General features: G+C 48.6%; 1 protein-coding gene across 4 annotated transcripts in view; it reads right to left on the minus strand.

Moving 5' to 3' along the window:
- LOC110513667 (dedicator of cytokinesis protein 1) overlaps positions 1 to 16,760 on the minus strand; it is a 636,864-nt gene that overhangs the window by 155,434 nt on the left and 464,670 nt on the right. For all 4 annotated transcript variants that reach the window (XM_090228873.1, XM_090228870.1, XM_090228871.1 and 1 more), the window contains exons 33-35: positions 13,519 to 13,667; positions 4,172 to 4,257; positions 2,515 to 2,671 (exon numbers count right to left, since the gene is read on the minus strand). In XM_090228873.1, coding sequence (XP_090084999.1) covers positions 2,515 to 2,671; positions 4,172 to 4,257; positions 13,519 to 13,667 — 392 coding nt within the window. The remainder of the gene's footprint in view (positions 1 to 2,514; positions 2,672 to 4,171; positions 4,258 to 13,518; positions 13,668 to 16,760) is intronic.

A 16,760-nucleotide genomic window follows, 5' to 3' on the forward strand; every position in this document is an offset into this window, starting at 1 on the left:
ACAACGGATCAGGACATAGAACAGTGTGTGTCTCTCCTACTAGGCATCGCAGCAGGACTCAGCCAGACATCTGTCCACAACGGATCAGGACATAGAACAGTGTGTGTCTCTCCTACTAGGCATCGCAGCAGGACGCAGCCAGACATCTGTCCACAACGGATCAGGACATAGAACAGTGTGTCTCTCCTACTAGGCATCGCAGCAGGACGCAGCCAGACATCTGTCCACAACGGATCAGAACATAGAACAGTGTGTCTCCTACTAGGCATCGCAGCAGGACGCAGCCAGACATCTGTCCACAACGGATCAGGACATAGAACAGTGTGTGTCTCTTCTACTAGGCATCGCAGCAGGACGCAGCCAGACATCTGTCCACAACGGATCAGGACATAGAACAGTGTGTGTCTCTCCTACTAGGCATCGCAGCAGGACTCAGCCAGACATCTGTCCACAACGGATCAGGACATAGAACAGTGTGTGTCTCTCCTACTAGGCATCGCAGCAGGACTCAGCCAGACATCTGTCCACAGCGGATCAGGACATAGAACAGTGTGTCTCTCCTACTAGGCATCGCAGCAGGACTCAGCCAGACATCTGTCCACAACGGATCAGGACATAGAACAGTGTGTGTCTCTCCAACTAGGCATCGCAGCAGGACGCAGCCAGACATCTGTCCACAACGGATCAGAACATAGAACAGTGTGTGTCTCTCCTACTAGGCATCGCAGCAGGACGCAGCCAGACATCTGTCCACAACGGATCAGGACATAGAACAGTGTGTGTCTCTCCTACTAGGCATCACAGCAGGACTCAGCCAGACATCTGTCCACAACGGATCAGGACATAGAACAGTGTGTGTCTCTCCTACTAGGCATCGCAGCAGGACGCAGCCAGACATCTGTCCACAACGGATCAGAACATAGAACAGTGTGTGTCTCTCCTACTAGGCATCGCAGCAGGACGCAGCCAGACATCTGTCCACAATGGATCAGGACATAGAACAGTGTGTGTCTCTCCTACTAGGCATCGCAGCAGGACGCAGCCAGACATCTGTCCACAATGGATCAGGACATAGAACAGTGTGTGTCTCTCCTACTAGGCATCGCAGCAGGACGCAGCCAGACATCTGTCCACAACGGATCAGGACATAGAACAGTGTGTGTCTCTCCTACTAGGCATCGCAGCAGGACTCAGCCAGACATCTGTCCACAACGGATCAGGACATAGAACAGTGTGTGTCTCCTACTAGGCATCGCAGCAGGACGCAGCCAGACATCTGTCCACAACGGATCAGGACATAGAACAGTGTGTGTCTCCTACTAGGCATCGCAGCAGGACGCAGCCAGACATCTGTCCACAACGGATCAGGACATAGAACAGTGTGTGTCTCTCCTACTAGGCATCGCAGCCAGACATCTGTCCACAACGGATCAGGACATAGAACAGTGTGTGTCTCTCCTACTAGGCATCGCAGCAGGACGCAGCCAGACATCTGTCCACAACGGATCAGAACATAGAACAGTGTGTCTCTCCTACTAGGCATCGCAGCAGGACGCAGCCAGACATCTGTCCACAACGGATCAGGACATAGAACAGTGTGTGTCTCTCCTACTAGGCATCGCAGCAGGACGCAGCCAGACATCTGTCCACAACGGATCAGAACATAGAACAGTGTGTCTCTCCTACTAGGCATCGCAGCAGGACGCAGCCAGACATCTGTCCACAACGGATCAGAACATAGAACAGTGTGTCTCCTACTAGGCATCGCAGCAGGACGCAGCCAGACATCTGTCCACAACGGATCAGGACATAGAACAGTGTGTGTCTCTCCTACTAGGCATCGCAGCAGGACGCAGCCAGACATCTGTCCACAACGGATCAGGACATAGAACAGTGTGTCTCTCCTACTAGGCATCGCAGCAGGACGCAGCCAGACATCTGTCCACAACGGATCAGGACATAGAACAGTGTGTGTCTCTCCTACTAGGCATCGCAGCAGGACGCAGCCAGACATCTGTCCACAACGGATCAGGACATAGAACAGTGTGTGTCTCTCCTACTAGGCATCGCAGCAGGACTCAGCCAGACATCTGTCCACAACGGATCAGGACATAGAACCGTGTGTGTCTCTCCTACTAGGCATCGCAGCAGGACGCAGCCAGACATCTGTCCACAACGGATCAGGACATAGAACAGTGTGTGTCTCTCCTACTAGGCATCGCAGCAGGACGCAGCCAGACATCTGTCCACAACGGATCAGGACATAGAACAGTGTGTGTCTCTCCTACTAGGCATCGCAGCAGGACGCAGCCAGACATCTGTCCACAACGGATCAGGACATAGAACAGTGTGTCTCTCCTACTAGGCATCGCAGCAGGACGCAGCCAGACATCTGTCCACAACGGATCAGAACATAGAACAGTGTGTGTCTCTCCTACTAGGCATCGCAGCAGGACGCAGCCAGACATCTGTCCACAACGGATCAGGACATAGAACAGTGTGTGTCTCTCCTACCAGCACGTTGACGGTGCAGCTCATCCGGTTCTCCTTGTTCTCATCGTGCATGATGGTCCTGTAGTCCAGGAGCCTCTCCAACAGACGAACCACCAGGTTCACAAAGCTCTCCCCACTCTTAGACAGGTACTTGTGTTTCCTGCAGTGTTCCAACAGACTGGGGAGGGAGAGAGGGGAGAGAGGAGAGAGGAGGGGGAGAGAGGAGAGAGAGGGAGGGGAGGGAGAGAGGAGGGGGAGAGAGGGGAGAGAGAGAGGGGAGGGAGAGAGAAGGGGGAGAAAGGGGAGAGAGGAGGGAGAGAGGTGAGAGCGAGGGCGGAGAGAGGTGAGGGGATATAGAGAGGGGAGGGAGAGGAGAGAGGTGAGGGGAGGGAGAGAGGGGGGAGTGGGAGAGAGGTGAGAGCGAGAGATGGGAGAGAGGTGAGGGGAGAGAGAGAGGGGGAGGCAGATGAGGGGAGGAAGAGAGAGGGGGAAGGAGGGAGGAAGAGAGAGGGGGAGGGAGGGAGAGAGAGGGGAGAGAGAGAGGTAAGGGGAGGGAGAGAGAGGGGAGGGAGAGAGGGGGGAGTGGGAGAGAGGTGAGGGGGAGAGAGGGGAGAGAGGTGAGGGGGAGAGAGGGGGGAGAGGTGAGGGGCGGGGAGAGGGGAAGGGGAGAGAGAGGAGGGGGGAAGGGGAGAGAGGGGAAGGGGAGAGAGAGGAGGGGGGAAGGGGAGAGTGGTGAGGGGGAGAGGGAGAGAGGGGAGAGTGGTGAGGGGGAGAGAGGGGAGAGAGAGGGGAGGGGGAGGGAGGTGGGAGAGAGGTGAGGGGGAGAAGGAGAGAGGGGAGACAATTACAAAAACATATTTACTTGACACATTGTAAAGAATGAACAAAAAAACAGAGCAAACTAGAATGCTATTTGGCCCTAAACAGAGAGTACACAGCGGCAGAATACCTGACCACTGTGACTGACCCAAACTTAAGGAAAGCTTTGACTATGTACAGACTCAGTGAGCATAGCCTTGCTATTGAGAAAGGCCGCCGTAGGCAGACATGACTCTCAAGAGAAGACAAGCTATGTGCTCACTGCCCACAAAATGAGGTGGAAACTGAGCTGCACTTCCTAACCTCCTGCCCAATGTATGACCATATTAGAGAGACATATCTCCCTCAGATTACACAGATTCACAAAGAATTTGAAAACAAGTCAAACATTATATATATATATATATATATATGTTTATTTATATTAACCTTTCAACTACTTGCACATTGTTACAACACCGTAATTAGCCAATAATAAAACATTTGAAATGTCTATATTCTTTTAAAACCTTTGTGAGTGTAATATTAACCTAATGTTTCCCCTGTTCATTTCCCTTTTGTTAATGATCGATTTCACTCTCTTTGGCAATGTAAACACATGTTTCCTATGCCAATAAAGACCTTAAATTAAACTGAGAGAGACGAGGAGTGAGGACAGACAGACAGACAGACAGACAGACAGACAGACAGACAGACAGACAGACAGACAGACAGACAGGCAGGCAGGCAGGCAGGCAGGCAGGCAGGCAGGCAGACAGACAGCATCACTCGACAGACAGACAGACAGACAGAGACAGGCAGACGGACAGACAGACAGACAGACAGACAGACAGACAGACAGACAGACAGCATCACTCACATCTTGTGGAAGAGGACTTTGTACTGCTCGTCTCCTCTGCCCCCCTCCACCTCGTGATCCAGTTTGGTGATGATCTCATTCTCAAACTGCAATTAGAAAGCAGCCATTCATATTCAGCACAGCTCATTTTCTATTCATTAGTCTCTATCCTGTCTCCCTCCCCCTCTCTTCTCTCTCTCTCCTCCCCCTCTCTTCTTCCCCCACTCTATACCCTCTCTCTCCTCCCCCTCTCTTCTCTCTCTCCTCCCCTCTCTTCTCTCTCTCTCCTCCCCCTCTTCTTCCCCCACTCTATACCCTCTCTCTCCTCCCCCTCTCTTCTCTCTCTCCTCCCCCTCTCTTCTCTCTCTCTCCTCCCCCTCTCTTCTCTCTCTCTCTTCTTCCCCCACTCTATACCCTCTCTCTCCTCCCCCTCTCTTCTCTCTCTCTTCTTTCCCCACTCTATACCCTCTCTCTCCTCCCCCTCTCTTCTCTCTCTCCTCCCCCTCTCTTCTCTCTCTCTCCTCCCCCTCTCTTCTCTCTCTCTCTTCTTCCCCCACTCTATACCCTCTCTCTCCTCCCCCTCTCTTCTCTCTCTCTTCTTCCCCCACTCTATACCCTCTCTCTCCTCCCCCTCTCTTCTCTCTCTCTTCTTCCCCCACTCTATACCCTCTCTCTCCTCCCCCTCTCTTCTCTCTCTCTCCTTCCCCCACTCTATACCCTCTCTCTCCTCTCCTCCCCCTCTCTCCTTCCCCCACTCTATACCCTCTCTCTCCTCTCCTCCCCCTCTCTCCTTCCCCCACTCTATACCCTCTCTCTCCTCCCCCCACTCTATACCCTCTCTCTACTCCCCCTCTCTTCTCTCTCTCCTCTCCCCACTCTATACCCTCTCTTTCCCACCCTCTCTCTCCTCTCCTCCCCCTCTCTTTTCTATCTCTCCTCCCCCCACTCTATACCCTCTCTCTACTCCCCCTCTCTTCTCTCTCTCCTTCCCCCACTCTATACCCTCTCTCTCCTCCCTCTCTCTCCTCCCCCCACTCTATACCCTCTCTCTACTCCCCCTCTCTTCTCTCTCTCCTCTCCCCACTCTATACCCTCTCTCTCCTCTCCTCCCCCTCTATTTTCTATCTCTCCTCCGCCCACTCTATACCCTCTCTCTCCCCCAATCTCTTCTCTCTCTCTCCTCCCCCTCTCTTCTCTCTCTTCTTCCCCCACTCTATACCCTCTCTTTCACACTCTGTCTCTCTCCCCCCTCTCTTCTCTCTCTCTCCTCCCCCTCTCTTCTCTCTCTCCTCCCCCCACTCTATACCCTCTCTCCTCCCCCTCTCTTCTCCCTCTCTCCTCCCCCCACTCTATACCCTCTCTCCTCCCCCTCTCTTCTCTCTCTCTCCTCCCCCCACTCTATACCCTCTATTTCCCACTCTGTCTCTCCTCCCCCTCTCTTCTCTCTCTTTTCCCCCTCTCTTCTCTCTCTCTCCCCCCACTCTCTTTCCCACTCTGTCTCTCCACCCCCCTGTCTCTTCTCTCTCTCTCTTGGTTGAGAGGACCTCTCCTCTTGGTTTAATCACCTCTCTTTCAGCCTGGTGGACTGTGAGCTCATATTAAATCACTTCATTATCAGTCTGATGACTCTCAGTAACTTCTCTTTATCTGCCTGTGATTGGCTATGGCTGAGCAGGGAGCATGAGGAGTAAGACCATGACAGGAAGACACATCCTCTAATATTCTCTCTATTTCTCTCTCTCTCTCTCTCTCTCTCTCTCTCTCTTTTACTCCCTTCTTCCCAGAAAGACGACAGAAGGAAGGTGAGCCGGCACATCCACTTATAGTGGGACGTTTGCTCCTACGTGAACTGCCTGCTTGATGTGCTGCTGTTGTTGTGTCAGTCAGGAGAGACACATCGCTCTGGAGGAAGAGAGACGGCTCGCTCTGGAGGAAGAGAGACGCCTCGCTCTGGAGGAAGAGATACGGCTCGCTCTGGAGGAAGAGATACGGCTCGCTCTGGAGGAAGAGAGATGGCTCGCTCTGGAGGAAGAGAGACGGATCGTTCTTGAGGACGGATCGCTCTGGAGGAAGAGAGACGGATCGCTCGAGGACGGATCGCTCTGGAGGAAGAGAGACGGATCGATCTTGAGGACGGATCGCTCTGGAGGAAGAGAGACGGATCGCTCTTGAGGACGGATCACTCTGGAGGACAGATCGCTCTTGAGGAAGAGACGGGTCGCTCTGGAGGAAGAGAGACGGGTCGCTCTGGAGGAAGAGAGTCGGGTCGCTCTGGAGGAAGAGAGACGGGTCGCTCTGGAGGAAGAGAGACGACTCGCTCTGGAGGAAGAAAGACGGCTTGCTCTGGAGGAAGAGAGACGGATCGCTCTGGAGGAAGAGAGACGACTCGCTCTGGAGGAAGAGAGACGACTCGCTCTGGAGGAAGAAAGACGGCTGGCACTGGAGGAAGAGAGACGGCTCGCTCTGGAGGAAGAGAGCCGGCTCGCTCTGGAGGAAGAGAGCCGGATCGCTCTGGAGGAAGAGAGACAGCTCGCTCTGGAGGAAGAGAGACGGCTCGCTCTGGAGGAAGAGAGACGGATCGCTCTGGAGGAAGAGAGACGGATCGCTCTGGAGGAAGAGACGGATCGCTCTGGAGGAAGAGAGACGGATCGCTCTGGAGGAAGAGAGACGGATCGCTCTGGAGGAAGAGAGACAGCTCGCTCTGGAGGAAGAGAGACGGCTCGCTCTGGAGGAAGAGAGACGGATCGCTCTGGAGGAAGAGAGACGGATCGCTCTGGAGGAAGAGAGACGGATCGCTCTGGAGGAAGAGAGAAGGATCGCTCTGGAGGAAGAGAGGCAACTCTCTCTCTGCTAAGTTTTACACTGCAGACTAGAAAGCTATTTGTATATGTCTCAAATGGCTCCCTATTCCCTATATAGTGCACTACAGGTCTTGGTCAGAAGTAGTGCACTATTCCATATAGGGCCTGGTCAGAAGTAGTGCACTATTCCATATAGGGCCTGGTCAGAAGTAGTGCACTATTCCATATAGGGCCTGGTCAGAAGTAGTGCACTATTCCATATAGGGCCTGGTCAGAAGTAGTGCACTATTCCATATAGAGCCTGGTCAGAAGTAGTGCACTATTCCATATAGGGCCTGGTCAGAAGTAGTGCACTATTCCATATAGAGCCTGGTCAGAAGTAGTGCACTATTCCATATAGGGCCTGGTCAGAAGTAGTCCACTATTCCATATAGGGCCTGGTCAGAAGTAGTGCACTATTCCATATAGAGCCTGGTCAGAAGTAGTGCACTATTCCATATAGAGCCTGGTCAGAAGTAGTGCACTATTCCATATAGGGCCTGGTCAGAAGTAGTGCACTATTCCATATAGAGCCTGGTCAGAAGTAGTGCACTATTCCATATAGAGCCTGGTCAGAAGTAGTGCACTATTCCATATAGAGCCTGGTCAGAAGTAGTGCACTATTCCATATAGGGCCTGGTCAGAAGTAGTGCACTATTCCATATAGGGCCTGGTCAGAAGTAGTGCACTATTCCATATAGAGCCTGGTCAGAAGTAGTGCACTATTCCATATAGGGCCTGGTCAGAAGTAGTGCACTATTCCATATAGAGCCTGGTCAGAAGTAGTGCACTACTACCATGGAGGTCCTGGTCAGAAGTAGTGCACTATTCCATATAGGGCCTGGTCAGAAGTAGTCCACTATTCCATATAGAGCCTGGTCAGAAGTAGTGCACTATTCCATATAGAGCCTGGTCAGAAGTAGTGCACTATTCCATATAGAGCCTGGTCAGAAGTAGTGCACTATTCCATATAGAGCCTGGTCAGAAGTAGTGCACTATTCCATATAGAGCCTGGTCAGAAGTAGTGCACTATTCCATATAGAGCCTGGTCAGAAGTAGTGCACTATTCCATATAGGGCCTGGTCAGAAGTAGTGCACTATTCCATATAGAGCCTGGTCAGAAGTAGTGCACTATTCCATTATGGGCCTGGTCTAAAGTAGTGCACTATTCCATATAGGGCCTGGTCAGAAGTAGTGCACTATTCCATATAGAGCCTGGTCAGAAGTAGTGCACTATTCCATATAGAGCCTGGTCAGAAGTAGTGCACTATTCCATATAGAGCCTGGTCAGAAGTAGTGCACTATTCCATATAGGGCCTGGTCAGAAGTAGTGCACTATTCCATATAGGGCCTGGTCAGAAGTAGTGCACTATTCCATATAGAGCCTGGTCAGAAGTAGTGCACTATTCCATATAGAGCCTGGTCAGAAGTAGTGCACTATTCCATATAGGGCCTGGTCAGAAGTAGTGCACTATTCCATATAGAGCCTGGTCAGAAGTAGTGCACTATTCCATATAGGGCCTGGTCAGAAGTAGTGCACTATTCCATATAGAGCCTGGTCAGAAGTAGTGCACTATTCCATATAGAGCCTGGTCAGAAGTAGTGCACTATTCCATATAGGGCCTGGTCAGAAGTAGTGCACTATTCCATATAGGGCCTGGTCAGAAGTAGTGCACTATTCCATATAGAGCCTGGTCAGAAGTAGTCCACTATTCCATATAGGGCCTGGTCAGAAGTAGTGCACTATTCCATATAGAGCCTGGTCAGAAGTAGTGCACTATTCCATATAGGGCCTGGTCAGAAGTAGTGCACTATTCCATATAGAGCCTGGTCAGAAGTAGTGCACTATTCCATATAGGGCCTGGTCAGAAGTAGTGCACTATTCCATATAGAGCCTGGTCAGAAGTAGTGCACTATTCCATATAGAGCCTGGTCAGAAGTAGTGCACTATTCCATATAGGGCCTGGTCAGAAGTAGTGCACTATTCCATATAGAGCCTGGTCAGAAGTAGTGCACTATTCCATATAGGGCCTGGTCAGAAGTAGTGCACTATTCCATATAGGGCCTGGTCAGAAGTAGTGCACTATTCCATATAGAGCCTGGTCAGAAGTAGTGCACTATTCCATTATGGGCCTGGTCTAAAGTAGTGCACTATTCCATATAGAGCCTGGTCAGAAGTAGTGCACTATTCCATATAGGGCCTGGTCAGAAGTAGTGCACTATTCCATTATGGGCCTGGTCTAAAGTAGTGCACTATTCCATATAGAGCCTGGTCAGAAGTAGTGCACTATTCCATTATGGGCCTGGTCAGAAGTAGTGCACTATTCCATATAGAGCCTGGTCAGAAGTAGTGCACTATTCCATATAGGGCCTGGTCAGAAGTAGTGCACTATTCCATTATGGGCCTGGTCTAAAGTAGTGCACTATTCCATATAGGGCCTGGTCAGAAGTAGTGCACTATTCCATATAGAGCCTGGTCAGAAGTAGTGCACTATTCCATATAGGGCCTGGTCAGAAGTAGTGCACTACTACCATTATGGGCCTGGTCAGAAGTAGTGCACTATTCCATATAGGGCCTGGTCAGAAGTAGTGCACTATTCCATATAGGGCCTGGTCAGAAGTAGTGCACTATTCCATATAGAGCCTGGTCAGAAGTAGTGCACTATTCCATATAGAGCCTGGTCAGAAGTAGTGCACTATTCCATATAGGGCCTGGTCAGAAGTAGTGCACTATTCCATATAGAGCCTGGTCAGAAGTAGTGCACTATTCCATATAGGGCCTGGTCAGAAGTAGTGCACTATTCCATATAGGGCCTGGTCAGAAGTAGTGCACTATTCCATATAGGGCCTGGTCAGAAGTAGTGCACTATTCCATATAGAGCCTGGTCAGAAGTAGTGCACTACTACCATGGAGGTCCTGGTCTAAAGTAGTGCACTATTCCATATAGGGCCTGGTCAGAAGTAGTGCACTACTACCATGGAGGTCCTGGTCTAAAGTAGTGCACTATTCCATATAGGGCCTGGTCAGAAGTAGTGCACTACTACCATGGAGGTCCTGGTCTAAAGTAGTGCGCTATATAGGGAATAGGTTGCCATTTGGGATGCATAAAGGGAAATTGATCCTATTTGAGTGTAGAGGGGATATAAGAGGATGTAGTCGTTCCCAAAGAGTCGAGTCCTGACTGACACTAACTGAATTACCAGGGCTCCCCTTCACTCCCAACTCTAACAGACTGACTGTCCCAGCTGGCGCCCTATTCCCTTTATAGTGCACTACTACCCTATAGAGCCTGGTCTAAAGTAGTGCACTACTACCCTATAGGCCTGGTCTAAAGTAGTGCACTACTACCATGGAGGTCCTGGTCTAAAGTAGTGCACTACTACCCTATAGACCCTGGTCTAAAGTAGTGCACTACTACCCTATAGGCCCTGGTCAAAAGTAGTGCACTACTACCCTATAGGCCCTGGTCAAAAGTAGTGCACTACTACCCTATAGACCCTGGTCTAAAGTAGTGCACTACTACCCTATAGGGCCTGGTCTAAAGTAGTGCACTACTACCCTATAGACCCTGGTCTAAAGTAGTGCACTACTACCCTATAGAGCCTGGTCTAAAGTAGTGCACTACTACCCTATAGACCCTGGTCTAAAGTAGTGCACTACTACCATGGAGGTCCTGGTCTAAAGTAGTGCACTACTACCCTATAGACCCTGGTCTAAAGTAGTGCACTACTACCCTATAGGCCCTGGTCAAAAGTAGTGCACTACTACCCTATAGGCCCTGGTCAAAAGTAGTGCACTACTACCCTATAGACCCTGGTCTAAAGTAGTGCACTACTACCCTATAGGGCCTGGTCTAAAGTAGTGCACTACTACCCTATAGACCCTGGTCTAAAGTAGTGCACTACTACCCTATAGAGCCTGGTCTAAAGTAGTGCACTACTACCCTATAGACCCTGGTCTAAAGTAGTGCACTACTACCCTATAGACCCTGGTCTAAAGTAGTGCACTACTACCCTATAGACCCTGGTCTAAAGTAGTGCACTACTACCCTATAAACCCTGGTCTAAAGTAGTGCACTACTACCCTATAGGTCTGGTCTAAAGTAGTGCCCTACTACCCTATAGGCCCTGGTCTAAAGTAGTGCACCACTACCCTATAGACCCTGGTCTAAAGTAGTGCACTACTACCCTATAGGCCCTGGTCTAAAGTAGTGCACTACTACCCTATAGACCCCTGGTCTAAAGTAGTGCACTACTACCCTATAGGTCTGGTCTAAAGTAGTGCCCTACTACCCTATAGACCCTGGTCTAAAGTAGTGCACTACTACCCTATAGACCCTGGTCTAAAGTAGTGCACTACTACCCTATAGGCCCTGGTCTAAAGTAGTGCACTACTACCCTATAGACCCCTGGTCTAAAGTAGTGCACTACTACCCTATAGGCCCTGGTCTAAAGTAGTGCACTACTACCCTATAGACCCTGGTCTAAAGTAGTGCACTACTACCCTATAGGCCCTGGTCTAAAGTAGTGCACTACTACCCTATAGACCCTGGTCTAAAGTAGTGCACTACTACCCTATAGGCCCTGGTCTAAAGTAGTGCACTACTACCCTATAAACCCTGATCTAAAGTAGTGCACTACTACCCTATAGACCCTGGTCTAAAGTAGTGCACTACTACCCTATAGACCCTGGTCTAAAGTAGTGCACTACTCCCCTATAGAACCTGGTCTAAAGTAGTGCACTACTACACTATAGGCCCTGGTCTAAAGTAGTGCACTACTCCCCTATAGACCCTGGTCTAAAGTAGTGCACTACTACCCTATTCTGGGAGACTGACAGGGAGGATCTGGGAGACTGACAGGGAGGATCTGGGAGACTGACTGGGAGGATCTGGGAGACTGACTGGGAGGATCTGGGAGACAGACTGGGAGGATCTGGGAGACAGACTGGGAGGATCTGGGAGACTGACTGGGAGGATCTGGGATACAGACTGGGAGGATCTGGGAGACAGACTGGGAGGATCTGGGAGACAGACTGGGAGGATCTGGGAGACTGACTGGGAGGATCTGGGAGACTGACTGGGAGGATCTGGGAGACTGACTGGGAGAATCTGGGAGACTGACTGGGAGGATCTGGGAGACTGACTGGGAGGATCTGGGAGACTGACTGGGAGGATCTGGGAGACTGACTGGGAGGATCTGGGAGACTGACTGGGAGGATCTGGGAGACTGACTGGGAGGATCTGGGAGACTGACTGGGAGGATCTGGGAGACTGACTGGGAGGATCTGGGAGACTGACTGGGAGGATCTGGGAGACTGACTGGGAGGATCTGGGAGACTGACTGGGAGGATCTGGGAGACTGACTGGGAGGATCTGGGAGACAGACTGGGAGGATCTGGGAGACTGACTGGGAGGATCTGGGAGACTGACTGGGAGGATCTGGGAGACAGACTGGGAGGATCTGGGAGATAGACTGGGAGGATCTGGGAGACTGACTGGGAGGATCTGGGAGACTGACTGGGAGGATCTGGGAGACAGACTGGGAGGATCTGGGAGACTGACTGGGAGGATCTGGGAGACTGACTGGGAGGATCTGGGAGACTGACTGGGAGGATCTGGGAGACTGACAGGGAGGATCTGGGAGACTGACTGGGAGGATCTGGGAGACTGACTGGGAGGATCTGGGAGACAGACTGGGAGGATCTGGGAGACTGACTGGGAGGATCTGGGAGACTGACTGGGAGGATCTGGGAGACTGACTGGGAGGATCTGGGAGACTGACTGGGAGGATCTGGGAGACTGACAGGGAGGATCTGGGAGACTGACTGGGAGGATCTGGGAGACTGACTGGGAGGATCTGGGAGACAGACTGGGAGGATCTGGGAGACTGACTGAGAGGATCTGGGAGACTGACTGGGAGGATCTGGGAGACTGACTGGGAGGATCTGGGAGACAGCCACAGGCCAGGCCGACTTCAACATGGCATGGATGGTAAAGGAAGTGACATCAGATTCAGTACAGAGAATTCTGCAGGAGACTGGGTTAGACTGGGAACGTAATACCAACGAAACAAACAGTCACCTACGAGATACATGGACAAACACATGTTTCTGAAGTCTAACCTCTGGATATACTATTCTGTAGCAGACAAGAGACTTAGACTTTTGATTGGTGGAACACCACATGTGACCAATGAGATATCAGTAAGGAAAAGAGGGGGGGTTTGATTGGTCCACATGTGACCAATGGGATATCAGTAAGGCAAAGAGTGAATGATTGATTAATATACTGACTGACTGATTGATTAATATACTGACTGACTGACTGATTGACTGATTGATTAATATACTGACTGACTGATTGATTAATATACTGACTGACTGACTGATTGATTGATTGATTAATATACTGACTGACTGATTGACCGGCTGATTGACTGACGATTGATTGACAGGCTGATTGACCGAATGACTGACTGGCTGATTGACCGGCTGATTGATGGACAGACTGACTGACTGGTACAGACCCGTTGGAAGCTGCATGTGAAGTGGAATTCACACTGCATCATGTCGAAGAAGATGGGGATGGTAGCTTTCCTCAGCTCTATCTCTGGGACCAGAGTCATCTCTAGGATGGGACCCACCATCTCTGGGATGAACTTGATCTTGTGTGGACCTGGGGAGAGATAAAAATTCATCAAATATCTGAGCCCCTGCAGAGGCGGCAAGGGGTTAGAGCGTTGGGCCAGTAACCAAAAGGATGCTGGATCGAATCCCCGAGCTGACAAGGTACAAATCTGTCGTTCTGCCCCTGAACAGGCAGTTAATCCAACTGTTCCTAGGCCGTCATTGAAAATAATAATTTGTTCTTAACTGACGTGCCGAGTTAAATAAAGTTAACCACAAATGGTAGAGCACGAGGCTTACAAGGCCATGATAATGGGTTGAATTCCCAGGACCACCTTTACATTTAACAAAATAATTATGCACTTTGGATAAAAGAGTCTGCTAAATGCCATATATTATATAATGATATATAACCTGTGGATGAAAAGAGTCTGCCAAATGACATATATTATATCATGATATATAACCTGTGGATGAATACATGGATGAGGGAATAATGAACAAACGGTCAATGGATGACAGTACATTTAAAGGGGACCAGGCCATAGATAAAGTGTGGTCCTCTGTAACTCAAGCTGGTTGAGCACGGAGGCACTTACAACGCCAGGACCGCGGGGTTCACTTCCTGCTGGGTTCACTTCCTGCTGGGTTCCCCCCGTTACCAAAATATACGGAACGCACTACTGGATAAAAAGAGTCTGTTATTTTATTATTATGATAGATGACTGAAGAGATACATAAATAAAAGGGACTAATAACTATTAATATGCTTATTGATTAATTATTGGTGAGTAAGATGCTTATTGATTAATTATTGGTGAGTAATATGCTTATTGATTCATTATTGATGAGTAATGTGCTTATTGATTAATTATTGGCGAGTAATATGCTTTTGATTAATTATTGGCGAGTAAGATGCTTATTGATTAATTATTGGTGCGTAATATGCTTATTGATTAATTATTGGTGAGTAATGTGCTTATTGATTAATTATTGGTGAGTAATGTGCTTATTGATTAATTATTGGTGAGTAATGTGCTTATTGATTAATTATTGGTGAGTAATGTGCTTATTGATTAATTATTGGGGAGAAATATGCTTATTGATTAATTATTGGTGAGTAATGTGCTTATTGATTAATTATTGGTGAGTAATGTGCTTATTGATTAATTATTGGTGAGTAATGTGCTTATTGATTAATTATTGGTGAGTAATGTGCTTATTGATTAATTATTGGGGAGAAATATGCTTATTGATTAATTATTGGCGAGTAAGATGCTTATTGATTAATTATTGGCGAGTAAGATGCTTATTGATTAATTATTGGTGCGTAATATGCTTATTGATTAATTATTGGTGAGTAATGTGCTTATTGATTAATTATTGGCGAGTAAGATGCTTATTGATTAATTATTGGTGCGTAATGTGCTTATTGATTAATTATTGGTGAGTAATGTGCTTATTGATTAATTATTGGTGAGTAATGTGCTTATTGATTAATTATTGGTGCGTAATATGCTTATTGATTAATTATTGGTGCGTAATCTGCTTATTAATTATTGGTGAGTAATGTGCTTATTGATTAATTATTGGTGAGTAATGTGCTTATTGATTAATTATTGGTGAGTAATGTGCTTATTGATTAATTATTGGTGCGTAATATGCTTATTGATTAATTATTGGTGAGTAATGTGCTTATTGATTAATTATTGGTGAGTAAGATGCTTATTGATTAATTATTGGTGCGTAATATGCTTATTGATTAATTATTGGTGAGTAATATGCTCATTGATTAATTATTGGTGAGTAAGATGCTTATTGATCCTGTGTGGAACCTGTGAGTAATATAACACTATGTGGATGAATAAATAATAACATGAATATAACTCATATTGATAACAGATTGATCTCCGTAAGACCTGGGGACACATTGATACACGGATGATTAAATAATTAAAGACATTCAACTAAATGACGATCAGTTCCTGGTGAGATACATAGATAATACAGAAATACATGAATGAGGAAATAAGGAAATAAATCAACTAATAGCATTAATAAACGATTCCTGGTGAGACGGTACAGTATGTTAAATTGTCTTGGTGTAAACCACAGGAGGAAACTACTAGAGGGCCCCCCCAGGGACATGAACATGTATCTGGTGAGATGGTACAGTATGTTGGTGTAAACTACTAGAGGGGCCCCCCCAGGGACATGAACATGTATCTGGTGAGATGGTACAGTATGTTGGTGTAAACCACTAGAGGAAACTACTAGAGGGGCCCCCCCAGGGACATGAACATGTATCTGGTGAGATGGTACAGTATGTTGGTGTAAACTACTAGAGGGGCCCCCAGGGACATGAACATGTATCTGGTGAGATGGTACAGTATGTTGGTGTAAACTACTAGAGGGGCCCCCAGGGACATGAACATGTATCTGGTGAGATGGTACAGTATGTTGGTGTAAACCACTAGAGGAAACTACTAGAGGGGCCCCCCCAGGGACATGAACATGTATCTGGTGAGATGGTACAGTATGTTGGTGTAAACTACTAGAGGGCCCCCCAGGGACATGAACATGTATCTGGTGAGATGGTACAGTATGTTGGTGTAAACTACTAGAGGGCCCCCCCCAGGGACATGAACATGTATCTGGTGAGATGGTACAGTATGTTGGTGTAAACCACTAGAGGAAACTACTAGAGGGGCCCCCCCAGGGACATGAACATGTATCTGGTGAGATGGTACAGTATGTTGGTGTAAACTACTAGAGGGCCCCCCAGGGACATGAACATGTATCTGGTGAGATGGTACAGTATGTTGGTGTAAACTACTAGAGGGCCCCCCAGGGACATGAACATGTATCTGGTGAGATGGTACAGTATGTTGGTGTAAACCACTAGAGGAAACTACTAGAGGGGCCCCCCCAGGGACATGAACATGTATCTGGTGAGATGGTACAGTATGTTGGTGTAAACTACTAGAGGGGCCCCCAGGGACATGAACATGTATCTGGTGAGATGGTACAGTATGTTGGTGTAAACTACTAGAGGGCCCCCCCAGGGCATGAACATGTATCTGGTGAGATGGTACAGTAGGTTGGTGTAAACCACAGGATGAAACTACTACAGGGCCCCCCC

This window comes from Oncorhynchus mykiss, unplaced genomic scaffold (assembly GCF_057628025.1).
Source record: "Oncorhynchus mykiss isolate SJ-2025 unplaced genomic scaffold, ASM5762802v1 scaffold103, whole genome shotgun sequence".
In the NCBI taxonomy this organism is placed as follows: domain Eukaryota; kingdom Metazoa; phylum Chordata; class Actinopteri; order Salmoniformes; family Salmonidae; genus Oncorhynchus; species Oncorhynchus mykiss.